Raw genomic sequence first — 21,234 nt, 5'->3', positions numbered from 1 at the left:
TTTAGTCCATTTTGAGATTTTAAAAGAAAATCTGCTTAATAATTATGCAGACCTAAATATAAAAAAAATTTCACTTCCAGCCTTCATGAATAATAATATATAAATTCTAAATGATTAAATACAAAATTAATAGTAGTCATTAAGACTGATGTCGTATGGAATTGGTAAAATGTTCTAGGAAAAAAAAAATATGATCAGAATATCAACTTGCATAATATCTATGCATGCATAGTAGTTTACTCTTGTGGTAATGCAAGGAATGTTATGATTGGTTGTCAAGGCAATACATTTTGGTCCAAAAATAGCGAAAACTACGACTTTATTCAGCATTGTCTTCTCTTCTGTGTCTGTTGTGAGAGAGAGAGAGTTCAAAATACAACAGTGTAGTGATATCCGTTTCACGAACTAATGTTTCGATGTAACCGGATCTTTTTGAACCAGTTCAAATAATTCATCAGAATACTTACTCCTGCTCACTCACGCCAAAAAACTCCCCGCTCAAGCTCGCTGTCTCTGCAAGATTAACGATGGCAGTTTGCACGCGCACAGCCACTTAGAAGATTTACACCTGTCAGACAGGTTGCTGACGTCGTCAAGCTTCGTTTGAGTCTGCGCGTCAGAAACGGAAGTGCTAAAAAACGCTAAAAATGGGCTTCACTTGTCTCAATTGAGTTCCAATGGGTTCGCTGTGTCCATTTCTTTTACTGTCTATGTAGGATGCAGCCTTCAAGTCCCCCCCGCCCCCCTCCCCCAAATATACCCACTGTCCAACTGCAAACAATATTACTATTTTATCTATTTTGTCTATTTTTTTTCTGATTTCTACATAAAATATATTTTACAGTTTTAAAAATGATATTTTTACAAATCTAAAATGCATTCATGTCTTTCTTTTTTTCAATAAAATATTTCGCTGTCTGTCCAGCGTCTAAAATATCCACATTATTTGCAATGTTCCATATCTAGAGTAGGCTACCTTTACATGTAGTAGACCGATGACTGAGTTGGGAAAATATTTTCACCACAAATGAGAGTGACGCACTGACGGCGCATCATCATCATCATCATCATCATCACACTGCACCGGCGCTCGAGGAGGAGGGACCACTATCTGCACAGCATCCTCAACACCCATCAGCACTGAACGCTGGATTTTTACTGACACTTTACATGGACCGGGACATCACACTGGTAATACTAGCTACAATTGCATCTATCAGTTGCTCTGTTAAAAGGATTTTTTTTAACGGTCTCAATCACGGTCGTGATGATGATGAATTCGAAATAATACATTCTCTCAATATCGCCCATTTTGTCGTTTACTCGAATTAACGTGTTTATCAAACCATTTTGCTTTTTTATCTAAATGGTTAGGCTACTCTGCATGCAATTACTCTAGATTTATTAATTGCAAGATTTTTTTCTTAAGGAACACGCGTCAGTGGGTTGTGTTTCAAAATCTAGTGAGCTACCAGTCTAGACAGCATTTAGCGTGGAGCAATGTTTTTTCAGTCTCGTACCGCACCTGTGTTACCCAAAAATGTTACACACGCCTATGTTGCTCAAAAATATTGTCCAGGCAGCTCGTTTACAGATATTAACCTTAAATGGTTTCTGTATTCTAGGAGACACACGTGACTAAAATATACAATACAAAATTATAAATTTACAAAATTAATCTGAAAGTAACATGACAGAATGTTGATATCCTTACGTGATTTTCATATTTCAAAATGGAAAATAAAAGCAATATTTTTAAGAGCACCACAAAACGTGAGTACTCTTATGCTGGAAATTATTAGTTTACAAATTCTATGTTTAATTTTAAATGTAATTATTTAATGTTCCTGCACATGTGATAAACAGTGAATGAGAAAATTGTTACTGCATTATTGGTTCAACATACTGTTTTTATACTAATGATATATGGATGAAAACAGCTGACTGACCTCTTCCTCACTTATTCTTTCATGCATATATTAATAGGACATAAAAAGCTGTATAAGGTAATTCTCATGAGTCTGTTTGTGTGGATGTGACGTTTGGAAAAAGAGGCCGATAGATTTTGCCCTGAGGGTCAGACAGAGTGCAATTGGTATACTCATCTCCATTCTTTCCACAAATGCTTTAGAGACACTGTAAAATATGTTTAGATGTGGAAACATGTAAATTAAAAAGTTTTTATTTAAGTCCAAAATATTATTTTATATGACAAAATCAACCAAATTCCATTCAAAAGTAGTTATTAAGGCTAAGGTCAAGAGTAATAGCTCTATACAACTAGACTTTTTATACTGTAATCATTTATACTGTACGTTTGCTTCAGCACCCAGATTAAGTATTATACATAATGTGGTGAGCCACTGGACTACACATACTAAAGCAAACTAAAATACATTCATAATATAAACATTAAAATGTAATGATATTACTATAAACAGTCAAGTCAAGTTGAGCTTTATTGTCATTCTGCTATATATGTGGACATACAGTGGAACGAAATGTCATGTCTCACAGGACTGCGGTGCTACATAAATACAGACATACAACAATGTAAAACAGTATAAACCTATTCACAAACTAACTTACTGACAGATTTTAACTATAAATATACTATATATAAATGTTTACCTATACATTAACTAAAATAAATATGTGCAAAGAGAAACATTGTAAGTCAAGCAGCTGGCTGTGGAACAGTGCAAGATGATTTGTAATGCATGAGCATCTAAACAGTCTTTTTTGGGAATATGTACACACAGCAATGTGTGTGAAAAGTGTCTAGTGCACATAGAGGAGAGGGTTGGGAGGAATAGGTGAGATGTTACAGGAGGTAGGGGGTTTGTGTGGGGTTTCAGAGGAGGGCGGGGTGATTTGAGTTCATGGCTCTCACAGCCTGGGGGAAAAAGCTGTTGAGCAGTCTGGTGGGGCGGGCTTTGATGCTCCGATACAGCCTTCCTGATGGTAGTAGCTGGAAGAGACTGTGGGATGGATGGGTGGGGGGCGGCTCCTTCACGATACTGTTGTCTTTGCTGGAGCATCCTGTAAGGAAAATATCCAGGATGGAGGGGAGAGGAGCACAGATGATTTTTGCAGCTGTGCTCACTGTCCGCTGGAGGGTCTTGTGGTCTGCTGCACTACAGTTCTGGTCAGCACGCTTTCTTTGGTGCCCCTGTAGAATGTGGTGAGGATGGGTGGAGGGAGACTTGCTCTTTTCAGCTGGCAGAGAAAGTGTAGGTGCTGTTGGCCATCTTGGAGAGTGACATGGTGTTGGTGGTCCCGGTGAGATCCTCTGTGATTTGCACCCCCAGGAATTTAGTGCTGCTGACTCTCTCCACAGTCAAGCTGTCGATGGTCAGGTCAACAGAGTTTCTCCTAAAGTCCATCACAACATCCCTTGTCTTACTCACATTGAGGGACAGGTTGTTAGTGCCACACCATTCAGCCAGCTGTGCCACTTCCTCTCTGTAGTGCGTTTCATCGCTGTTGCTGATGAGACCTACCACAGCTGTGTCATCCGCAAACTTGATGAACATGGCAGTGCAGTCGTGGGTCAGCAGCTTGAAGAGCAGCGGGCTGAGAACACAGCCTTGTGGAGCACCTGTGCTCAGTGTGGTAGTGCTCGAGGTGTTGTGGCCGACATGGACTGACTGAGGTCTTCCAATTAGAAAGTCCAGGATCCAATTACAAAGGGAGGCATTAGGGCCCAGCAAGTTTAGTTTATTAATGAGCTGTTGTGGAATTGAAGTGATAATGAAATGATAAGCTGAAGTCAATGAACAGCATTCTAACATAGGAGTCTTTATTCTCTTGGTGGGTAAGAGCCAGGTGGAGGCTGGAGGAAATTGCATCGTCTGTAGATCGGTTTGGACGGTATTCAAACTGGAGTGGATCAAATGTGTTGGGTAGGGTGGTTTTGATGTTGTGCATGACTAACCTCTCAAAGCACTTCATCATGATTGGAGTCAGTGCTATGGGACGGTAGTCGTTTAGATAGTACACAGGCGATTTCTTTGGTATCGTCATGATTGCTGTGGATTTGAGACATGCGGGGATGACTGCCTGGCTCAACGAGCTGTTGAAGATATCTGTTATGACATCTGTCAGCTGTACAGCACAGTCTTTCAGTACATGGCTAGGTATGTTGTTGGGACCCGCGGCCTTGCATGGGTTAATCCTAGATAGAGTCTTCCTTACATCGGCTGGAGACAGACAGAGCACCTGGTCGTTGGGGAGGTGTGGGCAGTTTTGCTGCATGTCAAACCATGAATAATAGAGGTTGAGTGTATCCGGGAGGGATGTGTCGTCATCACAGGCCTGTGGCAAGGGCTTGTAGTCAGTGATGGTCTGAATGGCTTGCCACAGGCTCCATGTGTCTCTGCTGTCTGTGAAGTGATTGATTTTTATTTTGAGCATATGACTGTTTTGCATTTTTGATGCCACATGACAGATTGGCTCTTGCTGCTTTGAGGGCTGCTTTGTCTTCTGATCTGAATGCTTCATCTCTGGTCTTTAGCAGCCCACGAACCTCTGCTGTCATCCACGGCTTCTGGTTTGCAAGTGTGGTGATTGTCTTGGTGACTGTCATATCATCAGTGCACTTTTTGATCCAAGCAGTTACTGTGTACTCCTGCAGTTCTGTGTGGTTGTTGTAGGTGGCTGCCTCTTCAGCAAAAGCGCAATTAGTTGTAATAGAACACCCTTTGATATAAACAACATTTCTCCATCCTCACTTTCAAAAGTAAAATTTTATAACTTACATTCAAGACCCTATCAAAATAGACCTGCAAACCATTTTCAGGTCACTACCCACCAGCTGAGAACCACTGTGATCTACAGGCTATTTTCAACTGCACATCCACTACATAGTTTTCCAAATTATTAATTGGTAACCATTTTTGCAAACATCTTCAGTCACAAAACTTTCCATGATCCCTCTCTTGCATTTGAATATTTTCCAGCTTTTAGCCTTTTTATCTCTCAAAGATTAGAGCAAAGTGGTTTTAAGATTAAGCATTCCATAGAAAGCATACTGTGTAATTGAATCCTAATATTGCAATAAATAAATGTTTAGAATAGCATATCTCACAAAAGCATTTTTTTGAAGTTTATGTATTATGTATAACAATGGTGTGATGTGACCTTGTTTCCGGTAGAGAGAGAGAGAGAGAGAGAGAGAGAGTGAGAGCACAGCCGACAGGATTAAAGCAACATGCACTTAAATGCAGATTAATTTCATAATTACTTGTGCACAGCACTCTAATCTAAAAATGTAAGATGTTGGTAAACACTTTGGTTTTAAGAGACTAGTAACTGACAAGGCCAAGAGGTCAGTATAAATGAAATGGCAGATTTAAAATACTTAATGGACTCTAATTCATTATCAGTTCTCGTTCCATAATGTGAACTCAGGTTGTAGATATTTCACAAGAAACAAATGCCTCTGACCTTTTCCACTAAACTGATTATGTTTCAGGTCTCTCATCGATTTAATCTAATTATAGGACATTTGGTTGCATGTGAGTAATACGAAGTTGTTACAAATCATTTTGCTTCTAGAGAATCAGCTAATATTATGGATTTTCGGTCTATATCGGTTCAGGAGTTATCCATTACTGATGTGGTAAACCACATTTGTGAAGGTTAAGTGAACCTTAGATATCATTTATAGGCTATAAGTCACAGACTGATAATGCACATAAAAAATTAATAGAAAGTAGAATCTCTCATAGCTTGTGCAAGAGGCTTTTTACTATGCATTTGCAATTGTTCTGCATTAAATGCATCTCTCGAACTTGAAAAATAAACAGTGGTAGTCACGTTCTTGCATAGAGGTCAGTTATAGTGCTGAGTCAGCCTTCTGTGTGCTGGTCAGCATCTCTCCATGCGCAGCTACCACCTCCATCCAGTCTGTTTCCTACATGGTTACTTGGACATACAATAATGTCAATCCACTGTTCATGACTGTACAACTGCTGAATATAACAATTCATAATTATGAATAAAAACGAACACACTGATTTCCAGGATGTGCTCTGAATGCACTAGTGACAAATTACACACTAAAAGGTTCTGGCTGTAGTTTTGGAATATTGTAACACTATTCGAATATGATGTTATTTTGTAATGTCTTGAAAAGCAGAACATCTCAGTGACCATTTACACAACGTTTTCAGCCAAAAATAGGAAACTTTTTTATGATTTTGGCCTGTTTGTTTATACGACAACTGTGTTTTGGGGTTTGAAAACCCATATTTTCAAATTAAAATAAAATAAAATAAAATGAAATTAATGCATTTAGCAGACGCTTTTGTCCAAAGCGACTTACAGTGCATTCAGGCTATCTATTTTTACCTATCACAGGTTTTAAAGTGCAAGTTGAAAACGCCACAGTTATTGTTTCCGACATTTGCACTACCTGTTGATTCTAAAGGCAAGCGTGAACAAACATACACAACAATGGCAAAGTATACGGTACTGTTGTTGCTGCTCAACAGTGGAGACGCATTATATACAACACATAATCGTCACTTCCCTACAGGTACTGTTTACTAACAAGGTGACAGCGCCAACTACAGGCCTGATATAGGTCATATAGCATTTTAGATGTTTTCACGAATATGTGTAAATATGAATCGTTTTGAAATCTTTGTCGTACATACGTGAAACCTTTTAGAAACGCAAGGGAAAAACTTTTCAGTTTTTGACTACATTGTTGTCGTGTAAATGTAGCCTTAATGGATTTTAAGCAACAATCAGTTAAAGGGAGTAATGGGAGGCTACATCCTGAATATAGATTTAAAGCCCCCCATTAATACTGGAAGTTTATTGGATTTGAAAGCTAAAATCTCTTCCTGTTTTGTACTCAAAAGTTCTGGTTAGTGAATAAAGGAGGAGCTAATTGCGTCTCTTAGAGACAGAAAAGTGTGTTCTGCTTTCTTCTATGAATGATTGGCAAAATGTGTGTCTGAGATGTATGTAAAATACATACACGCATACATACATAATGCTAACAAAGAAAAGCAAAGGCTGGATTATATTAATGTAACAGGCACTTTATTCAGTGGTGCTCTCTCACATTGTTCTTTATTCAAACTATAAGCACCAACAATATGCATTCAATTTCCATATGAAAGATCTGCAGAGTGCAGCAACATACATTTCTCAAGGTCACAGCATGTGTTGACAGTTAGATCAGGTTTTACTGCTTGAGATGCTGCTTGTTCCTTGTGGTGTCAGAATGTTGTTTCATCTTTCAGGTGACTGTTTCAATTGGTGTTGCCTGCATGATTTTTTAATGAGAATTTGTCATGAAGGCCATGGACTCATATTAACAACAGCTTCCAGATTGCCACAGTTATGGAAGCCTCTTTGTTGACTGAGCAGTGCAATCCAGTCCACAGTAAGCTCTTATTGTCACGGTGCAGGGTGCCGTCTTAGCTTCCCCTGTGGTCTGTGTTGTCCTGTCTGTTCACAGACATCCCAACCTGCAAAAAGTAATTTCAGGGAGGTATCCCGAAGAGTATAAATAAGCTAAAACAAAATAAATAAAATGAAACAAACCAAATAAAAGGGACTCAGCATATCTGAAGTGTTATTAAATGTTTATACAGTTTTTTAGCCTGGGCATTCTCAACCTTTATGAGACAGTTTTGGAACAGCAAAAGTTCATTGTTTCTAGATAGACATAACTGATTAATTTTGTATGGGAGAAGCGATAAAAGCCCGCCCACACTGACAATTGATTGGTTGATTTGCAGAAACAGGCAAATCAGGATTCTCTCTGTCTGACATGCGCTTCGCACACACGCACATTAGCACACACACGCAAGGTCTCTCGCTCCCTCTCCCTCTCTGCCTTGCATGCGCTACACGGTTTGAAACACAGTATCTGTTTCGCATGCGCGCTTTTGCTCACTCTGTCTAGATTCTGGGAGATTTTAACTAATTTGCGGGTCTCAGGGAGCCGCTTTCAATATGCTGGAGACTCCCGGAACTTCCGGGAGACTTGGGATGTCTGTGTTCAGTAGCTCGTGGTCTGGGCAATCAGTGCTGATCATGGCGGGGTTGTGCAGATCACGAGCTGATTCTTCCCCACCTGTCGCTTGTTCCCCCACTCCCTTATATGTCTCTGCTTTTCTGTCTGTGGTCGTGAGTAGATTGTTTTGTCTTTGCCCATGTTTTGCATCATTCTCAGTATCAGTCTCACCTTCTGTTCTTGTGTCAAAGGATCCGTAATTCGGAGATCCGGCAGCGCGAGTGGTCCGCAGTGTGCCGGCCAGCTCGGAGATCTCTGTGTGCGCCAGAGCTTTTAATTATTGTTTATGTTATTTAATGTTTTGTGGCGAGAATAAAGATTCTCCTTTTTCTTTACTCTGCATCTGAGTCCTCTGTCCAGTACGCACCCGTGACTCTTATATGAAGACCATGAAAAAATAAAGAATAGTTGAATGTCTCAAATAAGTTTGCCAGGTGACTTTACATTTGCTTTTGTTAAATGAGAATTTATGGCCATCCAGAAATGAATAAAAGTCACCTTAATGGATAAAATTGACTGTAACTGTCACACCCCTGGACTCATTATGTGTGTTTTTGCCCCTGTGACCCAGTTTCTGTCTTCCATGGTTGGTTAATTTGATTCCAAGTGTGTCTAGTTTCTTCCCCATGTGTTCCATGTCCCCATTAATTTAGTCATTCCTCTCATCTGTGTTTCTCTAATTATCTTATGTAAGGTCCTAGTCTGTTTTTGTCGTGTCTACAAGTCGGTATGTGTGTCTTCCTTCTGTGTTCCATGTTGGAATTACCCGTGTTGGATTAATAAAGATTCTCTGGATTATTCTCGACTCCGTGTTCCTTTCCGCACAGTAGCGTGACAGAAGACCCGACCAAAAAAGTTAAAATTGTATGTCTGCCCTCCGTTTGTTTTCCTTTCATGGATCCCTTCATTCGCCCCGAATTCCTCTTCCTCTTGCTGTTGCAGGAAGGAAGTTCTCTCAAGGTCCATACAAGGCAGTTCCTGTTGCTAGCTAAAATCGCCAGCTACCTGGACGACACGCTCTGCACTTTCTATAATGCTAGCCTGAATGCCAAGTGCAGAGCGTTGTCGTCTGAAGATGGTCTTCGGGAGGAATTTGCCACCTTTTGTGGAGTGAACTCTGGTGAGAAACAGGTCGCAACTTACCATCTGTCCCATGGAGGATTAATAAAGATTCTCTTGATTATTCTCGACATGTTCCTTCCGGCACAGTAGTGTGACAGAATACCCGACCAAAACAGTTTAAATTGTGTGTCTCCCCTCCATTTGTTTTCTGTTTTTGCTTTCCATTTTTTTATTTCCATTGTGGATCCCTTCCTTCGCCCCAAATTCCTCCTGCTGGAGCAGGAAGGAAGTTCTCTCAAGGACCATACGAGGCAGTTCCTGTTGCTAACTAACATCATCAGTTACCTTTCTTCCGGCACAGTAGCATGACAGCAACCAGATTAGGGCTGGTTACAGTCAAAAAAATTCAAATAAATTGGATTTCGAATACTTGTTGAATTTGTTGAAAATCCACACGTTTTATAATTGCAAAAAAATAAATAAAATCCAAACATTTTTGCATTCGATTTCTAGGTCTGCGTCAGCCATTAGTGGTGCACGAATGTACGTGTCATTTAATTTTAATGCTTTTGTTAGCCTTCCAGTTGAACCCACTAGATGCGACGCTACCACGTTGTTCATTCAATATATTGCGGGAATCGAGAGCATCAGTGTGGAGATGTTGTTTACATCAAAAATGAAACCAAGACGTTCACACAGAACGCATATTTATCACATTTTCTAGAGGGACATTAAATCAGCATTGCACTTGCGTCTCGCACAAAAGAGTGGCATGTTTAGAAAGCCATGAAACATTTATGTAAGCTCAACTTTTAAAAAAACATGACTCAAGAATTGATGGCGGTTTTTCCCAAGCGGCAAACTCCTGCTCTCTCTCATGAAGTCCATAGGGAAGTGACTTAGGGTGCTTTCACACCTGCCTCATTTAGTTCAGTTGAATCGTACCAGAGTTTGTTTCCCCCTTTGGTGCGGTTCGTTTCGGCAGGTGAGAAAGCAGCAATCGCACTCAGGTGCGCACCAAAAGCGGACCAAACAAGTGTACAGAGACCTGCTTGAAGAGGTGGTCTCGGTACGCTTTCAAACGAACTCTGGAGCGGTTCGTTTGTGGTGAGAATGTGATCCGACCTTGAACAGACCCAGCTGCAAAAAGTACTGATCATTTTTGGACTAAACCAGCTGCCGTAGTCAGCTGCGTTGTGCATTATGTGATGAGGAAGTGTTTGTTGACAATTTGCACTTTAGCATGGCAGCTCGTGGACCAGTGATCCTCAAATCTGGCTCGCAAGATCCAGTTTCCTGCAGAGTTTAGCTCCGACTCCAATTAAACACACCTGCCTGTGATTTTCTAATGATCCTGAAGACACTGATTAGCAAACTCATGCATGTTTGATTAGGGTTAGAGCTAAACTTCGCAGGAAAGTGGATCTCGCGAGCCAGATTTGAGGATCACTGTCGTGGACAAACTTGGAGTAGTGAGGAGGGGCGGAGCTTCATAGAAATTTGGTCAGATGACCATGAGCATGTCAGAGTTAAAAAGAATTAATGCACGCCTCAGCTTGACTTTACGAGCGATTTCCGCTCGCTGATTGCAGTGCATTAGAACATTATTTTCAAGCCTCATCCACGCTTCATTATAGAAATAAATTTTTTGCATTTTTTGGTGTATACAAATAATGTATTAGATAACGGCCTGGGACAAAACCAGCTTGCACAGTCGTGTTGTCTCCATGTTGTTTGCTGGCTTTTACTGAGCTAGGTGGGCATGGCTTTAGCAACCAGCTCCCGCCTTTTTGCCCATTTTCGATTATCCGGGAGTGACTCGCTGTGATGTGCTGCCAAAATGGCGACAACCGCCTCCACCCATTTTTGGCTTCAAAAATGCTCTTGGTTTTTTCCCATTCCCCTGTATCCAATGTTATTAAATTAAGAAGGTAGCTTAGTCTTTGTGATTGGTTTCGGTTTTGTATTAAACTATAAATATGGTGCTTATTTTGAACATTATGCACTTTTTTTTACAGAGATATTCACGTTATTTTATTACACTTTGAAGAAATGTGCATTATATTTGTTGAGAGAAGTCAAAAGCTTTCCCCCCAACTGAAATTATGACTTTTAAATTCAAATATGATTTGAATTTTGATAATATTTAAAATCACACCATATATATAGTAAATTAACCTTAATGTACGCATGTAATATATGGCTAGACACTGTCATTATTCACAATAAATGAACGTAAAAATAAAGTTTGGCTTTCAGTGCTGTTATTGCCTGAGTAACTGACACTTGGTTTTGATTGACAATGTTCTTGATTTGATTTTCTTTCATGTGATCCAGTCAGGGCGCAGGGATGACCAAAATGACTGACCTAGTTTTACACAGTATATTATGAACAGGGTTGTTGCTCAATATTTATGGGTGGCTTTATCTCATATTTATAAAAATATATATATACACACACACACACACAATTGCAAAATAATACAATCTAAATTATATTGATAAATGGCAATTCAGCATCATTCGTTAAAAGCAGTATAGGTATATCAGACTATAAATAATAGTCTACAAGGTCTATGGATAAGGTTAGCCATTCTTGAACACAGATTGACAGAGTTTTTCAATAGGAGTAGATCTTCTCAAACTGATTTCTGGGTGGCAAATCTCCAGGCACAATTCTAATGAAGAGATTTAAAGTGGATTTTTTTGCTTCTCTCTCTCCACAACCCCTTCTGGCACTGCCTGTTCTCTACACATTTTATGAGGTTTTTAAAAAAAGACAGTTCACTCTCCTAATGTATCCTTATCCCTTGTTCCTTCCAGGCAGTGGCTATCTAAGGATAGCCCACCAGGAGAGGACAATGAAAAAACCTGGACTCATATATTATTGAAGGACAGAAGTGCCTTGACAGATATCATGACTCCTGGAGACCTTCTGGAATAGAATCATAATTAATATCTCCTCTCTTGAAAGCTATGGACTGAGAAGTTGCCACAGAGTGAGATATTTCACATTTGTGAGTATACCTGTAAGGCTGCATTAATCTTTCATGTTTTCTTATCTAATCTCTATAGACAGAGTTCATAAATGTTTAGTGGCAGGTAGATTTTCCGCTCCATCTTTTGAAAGGATTTATATGTGAAATCTCTCTGTGTTGGCATTGAAAAAGTCACAGGGGATCAATCATGTGACAGATTTTCTGAGTGGGGTGATTTCTCACAGACTGGACATCTATAAAAAGTTGTCTTATCAAACCACATTTATTTCTATTTAAATTATTTTTTAGGGAAAAAATATATATATTTGGGTCCAAACGTTTAAGACCACAGCTAGCCCTCTATACAAATGATCAATGCCATAAATTTGATTATTGTCCTAGAATTAAAGTAGAATCGGAAATGCTTCTTATTCATTAAACATTGTGACTTTGTTTTATTTTTATTTTTTCAAATATTTTCAAATCATGTTGTCTTTTGAACCCCACTGCATTTAATCATAAGTTTATTATATACTATATGTCACATAGAAATTATAATTTTTGAGATGTATTTCCATACAATACATTTTTAGATATAAAAGCGTGACCATATTTGGGGTAAAATGTCTTGTCCTAGTTTTCTCAGTTGCTGCTGGTTGTGCGCGGTAGATGGTACCATATCTCCAGAGACTGTAACTCTCTGGACCGTTAATTGAAAGTAATTTTAGATTTGTTCATGCAGAGTGAAGATTTTTACTTAATGGCATGCGAAAAAGATAGATGGTTTTAATATAGGTTAATTGAATCTTTTGTGAATCTTTTGCTCATTTGAGTGTGTTGCAGTTATATAATCTATTATCTGGAAACTCCAATAGCTGTCTGTCTGTTGTTTTCTCTTTTTACCTGCAGCCATGATGGTCCTGTTTCTAGTTTCAGCAGCTCTCATTTCAAACAGTTCCTCTCATGGAAACCTGACCACAGGTATATCATCTCCAGATATCTGTTTTTCATTCAAAATGATTTACTGTATAAACAGGCAGACACATAATCTGTACCCATAGAAATTTCCAAAGAATGTCTGGAATTGGAACGTGAAAATGCTTGCATCTGCCAAATTGAGTGAAGTTATATCCAGTTTATATAACTTGTTATGCAGTTGTGATCCATGGCCATGTTATCCAGTTTAAATTCATTTTGCAGAATTTTTCCTTCTTGAACAAATCCTGCAGATTCCATCAAGCCTGTGGAGAATCTTTCTTCGCTCACTTCCATTGTCTTTCTCTCTGTTCAGAGTCTCCACAGCCTCAGGGCTCACATGTCTTAGCCTCAGGTCTCGTCACCTCTCTCCTGCTCATCATCTTTCTTCTCCTCATCGCCTATATTCTGAGGTAAGAAAACACTCATACCCAAAAACATTCTATCTGCAACAAATAACACCTTATACATTATATGCAGAGATACAGTGGAATATATATATGAGTGAACAGCCCTTTTTTGACCCCCACTGTACTCAGCTCTAGGTTTTTATAAGTCTGGCCTGTAGTGTTGCCAACTGCTGTACTTCCATTCCTTTATTAAACCTTTTAGAGCAGCTAGGCCTGTACAAATATCTGTCTGTAGGCATCTAACGTCCCACTCTCTTTACATGAAAAGCATTCATTTGTCTAAGCCAGAAATATCTGTGGTGGAGCAAAGCTTAAATCATTCTCACAACATCAGCTCAGCAGTTACAAATGAAATAATAATCATACCGCTCATAGATTTATTTTCTCTAGGGCTCCTCTACTACTTGTTTGAAGTACTAACAAAAACTCTCACCCCTCATTGTTTCTTACCTGCACAACTAACTCTTGGTCCCCTCCAGTGTTCTTCTAGAGCTGTATGTAAAGTGCCAATGACCTCCGTACTGGATAGTTTCAAACCTATCCTGTCATGTAGACCACACAAATATTAAGCAGCACAACAATAAGAAATCTATTTGCAAAGATAGTGCAAATACTTTAATACCCTCCATCTGGAATATTTACATTATTATATTATTTTTGCCAAAAACATGAATGTCCAGTACATGTTAGTTTTTATCTTGTACCATTTCCTGGATGTGATATACTCAAACATGCCATTTGTAATACATTATATTTTATATTATATTACATTATTTGCTAGAGATGACGTATGCCATTTCTGGGCATTCAAATATAACTGCAAACATAATTGCGGGGGCCAGTCGCATTAAACCTAGCTTCTATGTTAAGACTTAAGAACTAGTCTGCCCAACTAGCATTTACCAAGGCGTAATGATGTGTATTTTTTGGATTGATATTACACCAGTCTACATTTTTTTATGTAACTGACTTCAAGGATGACAAGCCAAATTATATGACTAACTTGTAAGACTAGTCTAAGCATTTTCAAATCAGGTTTCTGTACACTCCCGCTGTCCACCATTGGTCGGTACAACAGAGAGCCCTATTCCAATCTCACACCACTGGTTGTGATCAAACAAACAAAGCAATGTTTTGAAAGATAGAGCATTAGAGGCACAGTGTTTACCCATTTTTTAGGGAGTCAGCCTACTTATAGCTTATAGTTGTTGCTGCCTTTTCAACTGAGAGAGAATAACATTTTTAACATAATAAAATAGCACACTTCACCTTTAAGAGTATGTGTATGCGTATGTGCGTGCGTGTGTGTGTGTGTGTTTATGACCCTGCTGTGTTGCTCAAGCAGCAGCTGCATGACTAGTGAAATGTGAAAGCAGTTGTGATGGTGTGTGTCACAGACTCATTCTCTCTCAGCTGCTTTGAGGAATCAGAGCACCAAACAATCTCCCATGAGAAAGAACTTTAGATTTTGGTGTGTATTGTGAACCTTGTAATTTGTACTTTTTGTTTCATCTCTCTGTTTATGTCTAACTTCAAAATCTCTCAGGTTTAGAGAGCAAAGGAAGGATCTTGTCACCTCGGTTGACAAAAAGTTGGCAAATGGCTTTTCGGAAGATCAAGGTAAGTTTTGATTTGTCTGATTCTTTGCTGTCATTTTTGTTTTAAGCCTATATTTTTAGAACAAAGCTTTTAGAGGGCATCTGCTTGAGAGATAGACAACCGTCTCTTTCAGTCTGTGTGTTTTTCTTCCCTCTCTGTCAGAACAAACGGTGGTGCTCCTCCCCAGATCACCCTCTCCATCAAAGCGTTATTTCCCCATTCCTCTGGACTCCCTGGAGGAAGAGTTTCGCCTACGCTTGGCAGATGATGGCAAACTGTTCAGAGAGGAATTTAATGTAAGAGCCTAGACGCACAAAAACTTCATAATTCTCCACATGCACCTTAACTCTTAACTAACTAAATTTAGTATTCTTATACTTACGTATTGTTACTTTCTTCTGCTGCTTCTCTTATACAGTCTTTGCCATGCGGTTTTGGCTGTGGTACCTTTGAAGAGGCGAGCAGAGAGGAGAACAGAGAAAAGAACAGATATCCCAATATTCTGCCCTGTAAGCATTCCTCACTCTTTCATGAGCACTTACAAACTTTACAAACAATGTGACAGCGGTAGTTTTGTGTCATTGAGGTTTGGTATAATTTTGTAATAGGGACTGTTAGGATTTGAATGGAGGAAGTTGGTCCCTAGAGTTTAACAAAAAGCATCTCTTTATTTCCTTCTCAGATGACCACTCAAGAGTGCTGCTTTCACACATAGATGGATATATGGGCTCGGATTACATAAACGCCTCTTATATAGATGTGAGTACTTTCTCCATGCTTTTGAAAAATAATAATAATAATAATAACCCTTCCTCTGATCTAATACTTTATGTAAAATATTATTATAAGACTTTAATACCTTATATATATCACCTTACATAATGCAAATAATACCTTATATCTTGACATTGTACATTTTACTTTCCTGAGTCTCAGGATTGATTCATTAATCTTTTCTATAGGGCTACAGAGAAAAAAACAAATTTATTGCAGCTCAAGGTATGCACAAATATGTTCCCTCTTTCCATTAATAATAAGTAAACATTCTAACATTTGAAAGGACCTTTCATGTATCAATTTTTTTTTTAATGTTTCTGAATATTTTGTTTTTTCAGGCCCAAAACCAGAGACAGTGGGAGATTTCTGGAGGATGGTTTGGGAGCACAAATCTGCCACTATAGTCATGTTGACCAACACAAGAGAGAGAAAAGAGGTAAGAGGAGACATCACAAAGTAACAACGGAGACTAGGTTGATAAGTGTTTAACATGCAGCAAGTTGGAAAAAAGGAACATTAAAAAGAAATTGAAACAAAACACTACTAATAAATTGCATTAATCGAATATTTGGTTAAATATCTGTGTGTGAAATGCAGGAAAAGTGCTATCAGTACTGGCCTGAGCAGGGCTGCTGGATCTACGGCTGTGTGAGGGTGGCAATGGAGGATGTCACAGTGTTGGTGGACTACACAATCAGGAAGTTCTGTGTGCAGCACGTGAGTGGTCATTTCCCTTAGAAACATTACAGCATCAGTAAACAAATGCTCTGTAAGCTATACTGATATACCAGTACACTAATTCTCTTGACTGGTCTGTAATTTAGCATCCAAGAATATTTTACACTCTTGTGGAATCAGCCAGGCCATTAAACTGAGTATTTGCTGTGCTATTTCTACGTGTTTTGAATGCAAACTGGTATGATTTTGCAGCATGCTGCTGATGGCTGCAGAGCTCCAAGGTTGGTCACTCAGCTGCATTTCACCAGTTGGCCTGATTTTGGCGTACCCCTCTCCCCTATTGGCATGCTTAAGTTCCTCAAAAAAGTCAAGACTGTGAACCCTGCCCACGCTGGACCAATCATAGTGCACTGTAGGTAAGACTGCTGCCAATTCTTCATATATTGCCTACAGACTAAAGGGTTATTCACAGAGATTGAATTTTCCATTTCCCTGTACTACTTTTCCACTGTTTTTCTATGTAGATGGATGAGTTGACCATCTTGTGTCTTGTGTCTCGCACATGATGTAGTTAGGTTAAAAGTAATTTAAAAGTTAAACTTTAAAGACCTTTTGTTTTTCCCATTCCATTGCCTCTGTCTCACATGTTTCAAAGCCAAAACAAGTTAGGTGTGATAACCCCTTAGAAAAGGAATGTTTATAACAGAAAAGTGCTATATACAACAGTCAATTCAATCTATAGGGATGCCTTTGAGCATGCTTGTGAGTTAAGGGCTACTTGTTGGACAAAGCAATTGAAATGGTGAACATTTCAACTATAAAACAGTCAAGTATGCAGAAACAACCACCAACACACGGTGTCTTAAGGCTCAGCTGTTAAACGGCCCCCTCATGTGGGATTGTTAACACCTCAGCCAGAACCACAGAATGTTCTACTTGTTAAAGTGTGAAAAGTGTCTCATTGAAGTGAAATGGCAAACTCTTTTTCTGGTATGATATACAGCAAAAACCTGCAATGTTCACAGCATTATGAATGTTAATATAAAATTGATCCCATGTTTAATTGAACTGAGATAATTATCTAACCCAAAATAGTAATTCAAATGGAAAAACCCTGCACGTTTTACTACATTATCTCATTATCCCTCATTTCATGCCCTACTTCACGTTTCATTTTCTCTCTGTATAGCGCTGGGGTCGGCAGGACTGGGACGTTCATTGTGATTGACGCAATGATGGATATGATGCATGCTGAAGCGAGAGTCGACGTGTCCGGCTTTGTGTCCAAAATAAGAAAGCAGCGCTGTCAGCTCATTCAAACAGATGTAAAGCAATTTCTGCAGTCCCTCTGCTGTGTTTTGACTCATTTGAGCAGTGACTAGCCACTGATATTCCTCTCTTTCGCTCCCAGATGCAGTATTCGTTCATTTACCAGGCACTTTTGGAGCATTACCTGTATGGTGACACAGAGTTAGACATTGCTTCTTTAGAAGGCCACCTCCACAAACTCCACAACACACACACACAAATGGACCGAGTGGGTCTGGAGGAAGAGTTCAGAGTAAGATCCACATCAGTTACACTTATCATAGGATTTGCTGAGCAATAGTATGGAATTATCTCATGATTTACTATGAACATACAATGACAAAAATGAAGTGTTCTTTTTAACACATTGTTTTGTTTGGACTCTCCTCAGAAACTGACTAATGTCCGCATAATGAAAGAGAACATGAGAACCGGAAATCTGCCTGCCAACATGAGAAAGAACCGAGTACTGCAGATCATCCCATGTGAGAAGAGAGATATATATTTTTCTAAAAAGATTAATCTCTTTCTTTCTTTCTTTCTTTCTTTCTTTCTTTCTTTCTTTCTTTCTTTCTTTCTTTCTTTCTTTCTTTCTTTCTTTCTTTCTTTCTGTAATCATTAACCTGTCTTATTACCAGATGACTTCAACAGGGTAATATTATCAATGAAAAGAGGGCAAGAATTCACAGACTACATTAATGCATCTTTTTTAGATGTAAGTATATGTTTCATAATTTTTTTACATATTGCCTATAATAACAAAAACAATAAAATAGTATTACTATTGGTTATATTTACACATTAGTATAAGTTTTATATTATTATAAGACCAAATGCCTAGGATAAAAACTATAAAGAACATGCTATTTGTTCAGTACTTGTTTTGCATATGTATTTTTATATATTTATTGCTAATTAAACAGAACATTGGGAAATGCACTCATACTACTATGGTTTACCTTTGCAGGGTTATAGGCAGAAGGATTACTTCATAGCAACTCAGGCACCTTTGGCTCACACTGTGCAGGACTTCTGGCGCATGGTATGGGAGTGGAAGTGCCACTCTATTGTCATGCTTACTGAGCTGAAAGAGAGAGAACAGGTACACTGTAATAATTTTTAATATTTATGCATTAATCAACATAAAGAAAATTTCTCTGTCTGAAGAATTCACCACTCGTTCCTTTCAAATAATTCTCACTTTAGGAGAAGTGTGTACGTTACTGGCCAGGAGAGGGAAGTGTTTCATTCGGAGAGTATGTACTGGAGCTGAAGAGAGAAACACTTTGTGAGACTTTCAGCATTCGAGACATGCTGCTGTCTTATGCATCAGTGAGTTAAACGTAGAGTCCATCAAACGCTCCACTTAGGAGCTTTATCCTTTATTTTGCTCACATTGATGCGAAATTGGGCTGTTTGCAGGAAAAACAGACCCGTCTAGTCAGACAGTTCCACTTCCACGGTTGGCCAGAGATTGGAATCCCATCAGACGGAAAGGGAATGATTGACATTATTGCTGCAGTGCAGAAACAACAGCAACAATCTGGAAACAACCCAATAGTGGTGCATTGCAGGTACACATACACTCTTTATTGCTCCCACACTTACACACACACACTTAGTCTGTCATACTGTTCAACGAAAAAAAAAAATTTTTATATATATAAAGTTTGTAAAAAGTATGTTTTTTGGGGGGGCGGGGTGACATCAGTGCTGGTGCCGGTCGGACTGGAACCTTCATTGCCCTCAGTAACATCTTAGAGCGGGTGAAAGCCGAGGGGTTACTGGACGTATTCCAGACCGTGAAGAGTTTACGCACTCAGAGACCACATATGGTCCAAACTGTGGTAAGAATGTGAAACACTATGCATAGTTCATATAGATCTGATGGCTTCACTATTTTATTATAATATGGAAAATAGCAGTAATAATAAAATCATATAGAATGAGTAGTTATTTTGGTTTTTGACTGTCGTTGTGTGAATTATGATGTAACGTATCATTTGTCTTTTCAGGAACAATATGACTTCTGCTACAGAGTTGTGCAAGATTTTGTTGACATCTACTCTGACTATGCTAATTTCAAATGAGTGCAGCTTACCAACACACATTTATATTATATTTAAACTGAAGAATTTTACTGTGGCTTAGTGACCTCCATGCACTTGACATTTTCCTATCCTTGTTATATGCAGTACGATAATATTTTGGAAATAACCAGACTCCAGTGGCTTAACCACGTCAAGTCTTTTTTTAATTCAGTTTTTGTTACATTTGATTAAGTGTTCAGTATGATTTTTTCCTTTTAAATATGACCATACTATTTAATTTGTACATTGACAAATTTTGTTTTCTACAAAATAATTTTTTCTTTAAAAATTGTGTCCACAAAATTGTAGAGCATTCCATTTTCAGTATTCATTCCTTCTATTTATCCTCCAGCTTGCTTCCCAGAAAAATTCTGCATGGTTATTTGTGTGTACCAGTGTACTAAAACGAATTAAGTAACTTTCAAATTTGAATTGTATGGCAATTCTTGGCCAGACTCTAATTTGCATCAGCCCTGATAATTCACTTATGCTATACTTGCTCTTCACCTCAATGTCACCTTCACAACCTGACTGAGATCCAACCACTTTATGAACTTTTAGCAGTCTTTAAAGATTCTGTGATGATAATGCTGTTTATTCCTATGACTTTCCAAGCCAATAAAATACTCAAGAGGTTAAAACTGTGACAGAGATACATATATCGATTAAAGCATTAAAAAATTCAAAGGAAGTAATAAATCCACAATGATATAAGGTTGAGGAATAAAACCATAAACGGGTTTAGTGACATCTGTGAAACAACAACGGAATAGTTTTCTTTCAGTTTTCCCTTGTGTGATTTTGTCAGCTTGTTTGAACAAGGTCAGGTAGAAAGAAAAAATAACTCATCTTTGCTGTCCCTACAGTGACAGGGTGAGAAATGAGAAAATGAGGAAAGACATGCCTTAATACTGAATAACACCGTTTTCTGCAATAAATGTTTCAATACTTGTGCCTGGGTGTGTGCGTGTAAATTATTTTACTATAAAAAGTTAATATAAGCAGCTTTTACTAGTTTTGCAGGTTGTAATAAATACCACTTTGCATTTGATATTGTTAATGCACAACAGGTTTGTAGTGCACACTATGTAGTACATCAGCTGTACTGTAAATTAGAAATGCTTACAGCAATTTTTCCCTCTAATAAAAACTATTTACCCATTAAGAAATGATAAATAGGCTACATGAAACATGTTTAATGTTCACTCACACAAGATGGAAGACTCTTCATCTAGTTTTTTTGTGTCTTTTTAAATGTCTTTTTAATTTAATGTCTTTTAATAATTACATTTTAAGTGTTGCTAATTTCTTTATTTGTA

At 38.4% G+C, this 21,234-nt stretch overlaps 1 protein-coding gene across 3 annotated transcripts; it reads left to right on the top strand.

The window, feature by feature from the left end:
• Positions 1–1,074: 1,074 nt before the first annotated feature.
• LOC113098428 (receptor-type tyrosine-protein phosphatase epsilon) lies at positions 1,075–20,869 on the top strand. 3 transcript variants are annotated; one of them, XM_026263495.1, is made up of 21 exons: positions 1,075–1,191; positions 11,940–12,117; positions 12,988–13,059; positions 13,370–13,466; positions 15,010–15,083; positions 15,225–15,358; positions 15,481–15,571; positions 15,745–15,821; positions 16,025–16,061; positions 16,178–16,275; positions 16,437–16,556; positions 16,770–16,933; positions 17,707–17,842; positions 17,929–18,078; positions 18,217–18,310; positions 18,464–18,540; positions 18,793–18,927; positions 19,032–19,157; positions 19,248–19,399; positions 19,537–19,672; positions 19,841–20,869. In XM_026263495.1, exons 3-21 carry the CDS (start codon positions 12,990–12,992, stop codon positions 19,913–19,915), a joined length of 2,043 nt encoding a protein of 680 aa, XP_026119280.1. In that variant the 5' UTR covers positions 1,075–1,191; positions 11,940–12,117; positions 12,988–12,989; the 3' UTR covers positions 19,916–20,869. The 3 variants fall into 3 exon arrangements, with proteins under 3 accessions (XP_026119280.1, XP_026119279.1, XP_026119282.1); XM_026263494.1 differs by having other exon boundaries at positions 11,924–12,117; XM_026263497.1 differs by lacking the exons at positions 1,075–1,191; positions 11,940–12,117; positions 12,988–13,059; positions 13,370–13,466 and adding an exon at positions 14,812–14,934.
• Positions 20,870–21,234: the final 365 nt, after the last annotated feature.

The sequence above is a fragment of the Carassius auratus genome, unplaced genomic scaffold (assembly GCF_003368295.1).
Source record: "Carassius auratus strain Wakin unplaced genomic scaffold, ASM336829v1 scaf_tig00216558, whole genome shotgun sequence".
NCBI lineage: Eukaryota > Metazoa > Chordata > Actinopteri > Cypriniformes > Cyprinidae > Carassius > Carassius auratus.
The sequence above is the reverse complement of the archived record's forward strand: the minus strand, read 5'-3'. Positions and strand labels throughout refer to the sequence as shown.

What these genes read in the sequence shown, in the direction of transcription:
- LOC113098428 (XM_026263495.1), top strand. Translation starts at nt 12,990, where the DNA reads ATGATGGTCCTGTTTCTAGTTTCAGCAGCTCTCATTTCAAACAGTTCC. An exon ending in TCATGGAAACCTGACCACAG is followed by an intron (nt 13,060 to 13,369) that starts GTATATCATCTC and finishes CTCTCTGTTCAG; the next exon opens with AGTCTCCACAGCCTCAGGGC. An exon ending in TAAACGCCTCTTATATAGAT is followed by an intron (nt 15,822 to 16,024) that starts GTGAGTACTTTC and finishes TCTTTTCTATAG; the next exon opens with GGCTACAGAGAAAAAAACAA.